The following is a 9,757-nucleotide window of genomic DNA, read 5'->3' as shown; positions in this document are numbered from 1 at the left end:
ATGAGTGGCGACTCTACCCTTAGAGGCACCGGAGGCCATGGCTCCACCCTTTGACACCCCTGAAGTCATGGCCATAACTTTCGGGACTGAGGCAGCTCGGCTTCTTGTGTCCCTTGTTTCTTCAGCTTCTGCTTCTGTTTCCTGTGGCCTCTAGGCCCTCGGGCCTCATACCCACATCTTCCCTGCTGGGGCAAGTGTTCCAAAGCTTGGTAGCTCCACCAATAAGTGTCCAGAGGCACCCCACTCCACCAGAAAGCCTCCTGTGCACAGGCAGGCACTCAGCTCTCTGGCTGTGTGGGTTGGCAAGCCTAGCTCCACTGATGAGTACCCGGAGGCACCCCACTCTGCCAGGAAGCCTCCTGTGCACAGGCACTCAGCTCTCTCGCTCCATGGGTCAGCTCCAGTGCTGTCTTGCACTGGTCTCTTGGTTCTGCTGCTGTTGGTTCTCTGCCACTGCCACTCCTCTGCCACTGCAGGTTCTCTGCCAGTGCTGCTTCTCTGCTGTTGCAAGTTCTCTGCTGCTGCTGGTCCTTTGCTGCTGCCACTGCTCTATCCATTCACAGTTTCAAAACCACTTCCACATTTTAAGCATCTGTTAGAGCAGCACCCTACTCTCTCGGTACCAAATTCTGTCCTAGTCATCTAGTGCTGCTATAACAGAAACACCACAAGTGGATGGCTTTAACAAAGAGAAATTTATTTCTTCACAGTAAAGTAGGCTAAAATTCCAAATTCAGGGCATAAGCTCCAGGGAAGGGCTTTCTCTCTCTGTTGACCTTCTTATCAATGTTCCCCTGGACTAGGAGCTTCACACAGGGACCCCCGGTCCAAAGGACATGCTCTGCTCCTGGCACTGCTTTCTTGGTGGTATGAGGTCCCCCTGTCTCTCTGCTCACCTCTTTTATATCTCAAGAGATTGCCTCAGGACACAATCCAATCTTGTAGATTGAGTTCTGCCTTACTAACACATCTGCCACCCATCCTCCCTCATTAACATCACAGAGGCAGGATTTACAACATATAGGAAAATCACACAATAGTGGGAATCATGGCCCAGCCAAACTGATACACACATTCTTTGGGGGACATAATTCAATCCATGACATAACCCAAATAAGAAATGAAATGGGGGACATTACAACAGATCCAACTGAAATAAAAAGGATCATAACAGAGTATTATGAAAAACTATACTCCAACAAATTTAAAAATCTAGAGGAAATTTACAGATTTCTAGAAATACCTACACAGACTATTACAGATTGATGTTGAAAATCTGAACAGGCCCATAACAAGAGAAAAGATTGAAAAGGTATTAAAAAAAAATCCCCCCCAAAAAAAGCCCTGGCCCAGATGGCTTCACTGGAGAATTCTACCAAACATTCAGAGAAGAGCTTACACCAGTACTACTCAAACTATTTCAGAGCACAGAAAAGGAAGGGATACTTCTACATTCATTCTAGGAAGCCAGCATAACCCTGATAGCAAAACCAGGCAAAGACGCCACAAACAAAGAAAATTACAGACAAATATCTCTCATAAATATAGATGCAAAAATTCTCAACAAAATTCTAGCCAGTAGAATTCAGCATCATATGAAAAAATAATACACCGTGACCAAGCAGGATTCACACCAGGTATGCAAGGATGTTTCAAGATTAGAAAATCAAACAACGAAATCCACATAAATGAAAGAAAAGGAAAGACTCACATGATCATCTCAATCAATGCAGAAAAGACATTTGACAAAGTCCAACACCCATTCCTAATAAAAACTCTCAATAAAATAGATATAGAAGGAAAATTCCTCAACATAATAAAGGGCATCTATACATAACCAACAGCCAACATCGTTCTTTTTTTAAAATTTTTAGTTTATTGTACTTGAAGTGAAAGTTTATAATTTAAGTTAGTGCTTCATATAAAAATTCACACATACATTGTTATGTGACCCTAATTGCTCTCCTTATACTGTGACAGCACATTCCTCCTTTCCACCCCTGATTTCCCGTATCCATTCAATGAGCTCCTGACCCTCTCTGCATTCTCATCTCACCTCCGGATGGGAGCTGCCCATTTAGTCTCATGTATCTACTTGAGCTAAGAAGCACACTCTTCATGAGTATCATTTTACGTCCCATAGTCCAGTCTAATCTTTTCTGAAGAGTTGGCCTCAAAAACCAACATCATTCTTAATGGAGAGAGGCTGAAAACATTCCCCTTGAGAATAGGAACAAGACAAAGATGTCTTTTATCATCACTCTTATTTAACATTGTGCTGGAAATCCTAGCTAGAGCAATAAGGCAAGAAAAAGAAATAAAGGACATCCAAATTGGTAATGAAGAAGTAAAACTGTCCCTATTTGCAGAAGATATGATACTATGTATAGAAAACTCAAAAGACTCCATGAGAAAACCACTGGAACTAATAGAAAGATTCAGCAAAGTAGCAGGATACAAGATAAACATACAAAAATCAGTTGGATTCCTATACAAATAAAAAGAACAATGAAAAGGAAATCAGGAAAACAATACCATTTATAATAGCACCTAAAAAAATAAAATACTTAAGAATAAATCTAACCAGGGATGTAAAAGACCTATACAAGGAAGACTACAAAACACTACTGCAAGAAACCAAAAAGATCTACATAAATGGAAAAACATACCACGCTCATGCATAGGTAGACTCAACATTGTGAAAATGACAATTCTACCCAAAGCAATCTACAAATACAATGCAATCACAATCCAAATGCCAACAACATTCTTTAAAGAGATGGAAAAATCAATCATTAACTTTATGTGAAAATGGAAGAGGCCCTGGATAAGTAAAGACTATTGAAGAAGAAGAATAAAGTAGAACGACTTGCACTACCTGATCTCAGAACCTACTATACAGCTATGGTAGTCAAAACAGCCTGGTACTGGTACAAAGACAGATACTTTGACCAACGGAACAGAATTGAGAACTCATATGTAAATTCATCCACCTACAGTCAACTGATCTTCGACAAGGGCCCAAAGTCCATCCAAAGGGGAAAAGACAGTCTTTTTAACAAATGGTGCTGGTAAAACTGGATGTCCATCTGCAAAAAAATGAAACAGGACCCATACCTCACACTATACACAAACACTAATTCAAAATGGATCAAAGACCTAAATATAAAACCAAAAACTACAAAGATCATAAAAGAAACAACAGGGTCAACGCTAGAGACCCTAACACATGGCATTAACAGGATCCAAACGATAACTACCAACATCCAAACTCCAGAAGATAAGCTAGATAACTGGAATCTTCTAAAAATTATACACTTATGCTCATCAAAAGCCTTCATAAAAAAGAGTAAAAAGAGAACCTACAGACTGGTAAAAAATTTTGGGTTATGACAAATCTGACAAAGTTCTAATCTCTAAAATCTACGGGAAAATCCAACCCTTCTACAAAAAAAAAAAAAAATAGACAAATAATCTAATTAAAAAATGGGCAAAGGAAATGAAGAGACAGTTCACCAAAGAAGACATTCAAGCAGCTAACGGACACATGAGGAAATGCTCGCAATCACTAGCCAGTAGAGAAATGCAAATCAAAACCACAATGAGATAGCATCTCACCCCGACATTACTGGCACAAATAATAAAAAACAGAAAATAACAAATGTTGGAGAGGCTGCAGGGAGATTGGAACTTTTATGCACTGCTGGTGGGAATGTAAAATGGTACAACCGTTTTGGAAAACCATATGACGCTTGCTCAGAAAGCTAGAAATAGAAATACCATATGATCCAGCAATCCTACTCCTAGGAATATACTGTAGGGAAACAAGAGCTGTTACACGAATGCACACTCATGTTTGTTGCAACATTGCTCACAATAGCAAAAAGATGGAAACAACCTAGATGCCCATCAACAGATGAATGGATAAACAAACTATGGTACATACACACAGTGGAGTACTATGCAATGATTAAGAACAATGATGAATCTGTGAAACATCTCACAACATGGATGAATCTGGAGGGCATTATGCTGAGTGAAATAAGTCAATCACAAAAGGACAAATATTGTATGAGACCACTACTATAAAAACTCATGAACATGTTTACACACAAAAAGAAAAAATCTTTGATGGTTACGAAGCAGGGGAGGGGTAGGGGTAGAAAAACACTAAAAAGACGATAGATAAGCGGTAACTTTTGTGAAGGGTAAGACAGTACAGAATACTAGGGAAACCTGCACAACTTGTTCGGCGTAAGGTCATGGAAGCTCCATGGACAAATTCAAACTCCCTTAGGGACCGAATTACTGGGCTGAGGGCTGTGGGGACCATGGTCTCAGGGAACAAGTAGCTTAACTGGCATAACATAGTTTATAAAGTAAATGTTCTACATTCGACTTTGGTGAGTAGCATCTGGGGTCCTAAAACCCTGTGGGCAGCCATCTAAGATATTCCACTGGTCTCACCCCTTTAGGAGCAAGGGAAAAATGAAGAAAACTAAAGACACAAGGGAAAGATTAGTCCAAAGAACTAAAAGACCATAACTACCATGGCCTCCACCAGACTGAGTCCAGTTCAACTAGATGGTGGCCAGCTACCTCCACTGACTGCTCTGACAGGGATCATAACAGAGGGTTCTGGACAGAACCGGAGAAAAATGTAGAAAAAATTCTAACTCAAAAAAATACCAGACTTACTGGCCTGATAGAGACTGGAGAAACCCCAAGGGTATGGCCCCCGGACACCCTTTTAGCTCAGTAATGAAGTCACTCCTTAGGTTCACCTTTTAGCCAAAGATTAGACAGGCCCATAGAACAAAACAAGACTAAAGGGGCACATCAGCCAGGTGCGAGGACTAGAAGACAGGAGGGGACAGGAAAGCTGGCAATAGGGAACCCAAGGTCGAGAAGGTAGAGTATCAACATGTCATGGGGTTGTTAACCAACTGTTACTGTACTAACTGTTTAATGAGAAGCTAGTTGGTTCTGTAAACCTTCATCTAAAGTACAATAAAAAAAAGACACAAATATGCTAGACCATAAAACAAATGTCAATAAATTCAAAAGGACTGAAATCATACAAAGTTTGTTCTCTGACCACAGTGGCATTAAATTAGAAATCAATAATAGAAAGAAATTTGGTGATTCTGCAATTATTTCAAAATTAAACAACATGCTTCTAAATGACCCATGGGTCAAAGAAGAAATACCAAGGGAAATTAGAAAAAATCTTGAACTGATTGAAAGTAAAAACACAACATATTTTAAAAAAAAAGAATATAGATCTCATCAAGCACCTGCCTCCACCTCTTCAATGGTTTCCCATTACCCTTTGCACAGAAACCCATAAGCCTCCATGAGCCTAAAGTAGCCAGTTGTAGTCTGTGTTTCTCAGAAGGTAGAGCCGGAGGCAAGACCCACATGCAGGTGGTTTATTTGGGAAGTGATCCCTGCAAGCGCCAGTGAGAGGCTGAGGAAGTGAAGCAGAGAAGGAGGGAATGTTAATACAAGGACATGTTCTTGATTCAGTTACCCATGTGGGTGATTGAGGAGGCCTGGTGGCACAGTGGTTAAAGCACTCAGCTGCTAACCAAAAGGTCAGTAATTCAAACCCGCTAGCCACTCTGTGGGAGAAAGATGTGGCAGTCGACTGGCTTCCAGAAAGATTTACAGCCTTGGAAACCCTATGGTGCAGTTCTAGTGTGTCCTATTGGGTTGCTATGAGTTGGAATCGACTGGACAGCAGTGGATTTTTGTGGGCGATTGATGCTTGAAGTGTGTAGGTACCTTCTGCAGATGTCCTCAGAATCGTCCTCTCCAAGGAAGAAAGAGGAAGCATTTAACCATTGCTCCCATGCCCAATGGGCATTAATACTCTGTATTTCCATGTTGTGGAGCATGTGAGTGCTGTGTTGATTCCCACGACTGGAGTCCAGGGCAGGAAGTAAGAGACACAGGCCATGTAAAATCATCCTGGAAAATCTAAGTCACTCACAAAGTGCATTCAGTGCCTTATATGTCCTGTTTTGATTGTGATAAATACACATATAACAAAAATGTGCCACATCTGCAACAGTTTATGCCCTTCTGTCTATAGAATCCTGCAGAGGATTTTCCTTAATCCCTCTAACTCTCGATCAACAGATGTTTCCCTGAAGCCTTCAAACATTTCTTCAATTTCTTCCAGGAGATGTCAACAGAGGCCACCCACTTGCCTGATCACCTGAACAATATGTGCTTCACTTCTTTGTCAATTCTTCATCAGTCCTTTGATAAGTCACATTCTTTCATAAATTTCACCTGGGAATTGAGAGTTTCAGCAAATAGTAATTGAATCATTTACTAACTCATGAATCCTTTTCCCTCTGAAAATTTACAGTTCAGTCCCTGATGCTAAATATGTATTTGATATTATTCTACTGTAATACTTCCATCAGTTGAGATTCTTTTGACGGCAAGCAACAGAGACTGAGTCTGGCTAACATAGGTAAAAAAGAGAATACAATGGAAAGGAACAACGACAATTCAGAGAATGCAAGGAAGTACTAAATCTACACAACTTGGGAAGGACAGGAACCAGGGCAGGTACAACATCAGGAACATATAGTCTGCCCCTCATGCACCCTGCTGTCAGATGGCCTATGTCCAAACACCTTGAATACACCTTGAATCTCAGTGTCTCTGATTAAAATTTCAAATTCCCTGGAAAGACAATAGATTGGGTCAGTTGACTATATTCTTGGACCAATCAGTCAGGCCAAGGACCAGGAAGAGGAATGGATCATAGGAACATAAACCCTGAAAGGAAAGTCTCGGGTCAAGTGGCCACCTGAGTTTGTACTTACTACATGTAGTCTACACCTTGGCTGCCATGCACCCTTCTTCTTATACAAACAAAGGTGAGTCTTCTTAACCTGTCTTGGATTCAACTACCCTGTTTACAATGGCAAATGCACTCACCCCTCCCTCAGTTAAAGACAAATCCAAATTATCCCCATCAACTGCATCCTTGTCTGAGGCTGGGTTCTCTAGAGAAGCAAAACCATTGAAGTGTATAAATATATATATATAGAAAGATTTATATCAAGGAAATGGCTTACGTGGTTGTAGAGGCTGGAACATCCCAAATCCGTGGGTCAGGATAGAGGCTTCTCCTGATTCATGTAGCCGCAGGGGCTGGAGAACCCAAGATCGGCAGGTCAGAGAGCAGGGCTCTTGCTTGCAGTCTGTAAAGAATAATGAATGCCAAAAGACTGAGCATCATGGCCTAGCCAAGTTGACATACAATCTTAACCATCACAATCCTGAAATTATGTCATAGAGTGAAGGGCCCTCAGTGTGATGTCAATTTTACTTTGGCTCCTTTAGGCTTCTTTCTTGATATTTTGCATATATATATGTATGTATGTATATATATATGTATATCTATATGTTTACAAGAAACAAAAGGAGCCCTGGTGGCACAATTTGTATGCTGAATAATGGCTTCCCCAAAATGTCCAGGTCTTAATCCCCAGAACCTGTAAGTATGTTAATTTACATGACAAAAGGGACTAAATTAAGATTCTTGAGATGGAGAGATTATTTGGGATTATCCAGACGTATCCAATGTAATCACAGGGTCCTTGAAAGAAGGAAGCAGGAGGGTCAGCGTAAAGAAAAAGTAAGGTGATGATGGAAGCACAGAGGTTGGAAGATGTTATGCTACGGATTTTGATGATGGAGGAAGGTACCATAAGCCAAGGATTGTGGGTGGCCTCTAAAAGCTGGAAAGGGCAAGGAAAGGCATTCTCCCCTAGAATCTTCAGAAGGAACACAGTCCTGCAAATACCTTCGTTTTAGGACTTTTGGCCTCTAGAAGTGTAAAAGGATAAATTTGTGTTGTTTTAAGTCACTAAGTTTGTGGTATAAGGCCTTGGTGGTTCAGTGGTAGAATTCTCCCCTTCCATGTGGGAGACCTGGGTTCGATTCCCAGCCAGTGCATCTCATGTGTAGCCACCACCTCATCTATCAGTAGGGGCTTGTGTGTTGCTGTGATGCTGAACAGGTTTCAGTGGAGCTTCCAGACTAAGACAGACTAGGAAGAAAGGGTTGACACTCTCCTTCAGAGAATCAGCCAATGAAAACCCTGTGGATCACAGCGGTCGCATCGCTTACCAACCATGGGAATGGTGCAGGACTGGGCGGCGTTTTGTTCCACTGTGTATGGGATTGTCATGAGTCAGGGACAACTTCATGGCAGCTAACAACAACTAAATTTGTGGTAAATTTCCTATTTGTCATAGCTACAATAAGAAATGAATACTCCTTCCCCATCAGTGCCCTAATTTTTGCTTAAGAGATCTAGTGAAGGCTGAGTTCATCATGTGAATCAGAACTCTGCAGAATCAATCTCTAAATCTGGTTTTTATAGGAGAGTCTTTCAGCTGAAAATATAAACAGCCAGATTTTTTTTCATGCCTTGAGGGGAATTTTGAAGATTTCAGTCAGGTGTTTGTCAGTAGCCTTAGAAAAACCCATCCTACTTCTGTCTCAGAGTTCCTCATTTCCTTTTCACTGCTTGACAGCCCCCACTATCCAGAAAGCTGAGGGGTTTCACCACTGCGTTGCCCTGCACCTCCACCGGAAAATCAATTCTTACTGTACAAATCCTCTTGAGGGTCTGTTGCCTGCAGCCAACTCTTACCTGCCATTTTCTTTGTTAATTAAGATCTTTTGGTTGTGAGAAAAGCAACAATAACAAAATAAAACCAAAATAAGAGCAAATACGAGAACAAAAACAAAACATCCGTGACATGTTCTCTCCTTTTCAAAATGGGCGATTGAGAGCTTGATGTAACTAACTCCATAATGATACTCTAAGTGACCTATAAGGTTTTTTTTTTTTTGCCTGTCTTCTCCTTTTCGTATGTTTTTATTAATGACTTTGTTTTGTACAGTTCGTCCATCTGTAACTCCTGATGTACAAACATAAAGATTAGAGTCAGATGTCCTGCATGCATATCTTTAGTCTAATAAAGAGTTTCTTTTAACTGTCTTGTGATGTATTCTCATCCGACCATCTGTGGGCTACATGCCTGAAGACACTATTTAACATTTGCAAAAATGACATATGAGCTCTGATGTAGAAATTGCCTTTCAGGACTGCATGAAGACAGCCAACATTGCTGTCGGACTTCCCATTGGTGTCACTTCCTAATAAACTTTCTCTTTGTGACTTGGAGTGCGTTTCATTGGCTTGACTGCTCCAGGGCATGGACCCTAATTGAGCAACAAATTTTGATGACCAACGTGGGGCTGGAATTTCTCTGACCCTGGTTCCCTCTCCTTAAGGACCAAGCCCTCGGGAAGGACCTGGGAAGAGAGAAGATGCACCCCTCTTTGGCTTGTGGAGGTCTCTCAACCTGTGGTGGCCTGGAGGTCCAGCGACAGGAGAGGAGTCCATGGCAGCGAGCTGCGGACGGAGGAAGCTCAGCTGTATTATGGTAGGTGTTTGGGCTTCGGGTATAAGATCCTGTGTAAAAGTCGTAGGGGCATCTCTTCTCACAGAGTCCATCTAAGAACAGGTGACTAGGTCCTGTGAGGTTGGGCGATAGGCTGGTGAGGATCCGGTTGCCAGTGAGCACCCAGGGAAGTAAGATTCAGGCTGAGAGTCCACTAGGCCTTATTCTTTCTTTCTTTCTTTTATTTTTTCCTATACAAAAATTTTTACATACATTGTTATGTGACCCTAATTGCTCTCCCCATACTGTGACAG

The 9,757-nt window shown here is 41.4% G+C and overlaps 1 protein-coding gene, 1 long non-coding RNA gene and 1 other non-coding gene across 5 annotated transcripts in view; 2 read left to right on the top strand and 1 right to left on the bottom strand.

Annotated features, from left to right (window-relative positions):
• LOC101342074 (apolipoprotein L3-like) overlaps positions 1–9,757 on the top strand; it is a 44,982-nt gene that overhangs the window by 31,070 nt on the left and 4,155 nt on the right. For all 3 annotated transcript variants that reach the window (XM_023729036.1, XM_023729035.1, XM_004374024.2), the window contains one exon: positions 9,334–9,485. In XM_023729036.1, coding sequence (XP_023584804.1) covers positions 9,334–9,485 — 152 coding nt within the window. The remainder of the gene's footprint in view (positions 1–9,333; positions 9,486–9,757) is intronic.
• LOC111820120 (uncharacterized) overlaps positions 7,194–9,757 on the bottom strand; it is a 23,077-nt gene continuing 20,513 nt past the window's right edge. The window contains exon 3 of the long non-coding RNA XR_002823653.1: positions 7,194–7,226. This is a non-coding gene — a long non-coding RNA (uncharacterized LOC111820120). The remainder of the gene's footprint in view (positions 7,227–9,757) is intronic.
• On the top strand, positions 7,913–7,983 carry TRNAG-UCC (transfer RNA glycine (anticodon UCC)). The gene has a single exon. It is a non-coding gene; the product is annotated as a tRNA-Gly (tRNA).

Source organism: Trichechus manatus, unplaced genomic scaffold (genome assembly GCF_000243295.1).
Source record: "Trichechus manatus latirostris isolate Lorelei unplaced genomic scaffold, TriManLat1.0 scaffold00027, whole genome shotgun sequence".
Taxonomy (NCBI): Eukaryota; Metazoa; Chordata; class Mammalia; order Sirenia; family Trichechidae; genus Trichechus; species Trichechus manatus.
Note: the sequence above shows the minus strand (reverse complement) of the source record. Positions and strands in the feature narration are given on the sequence as shown.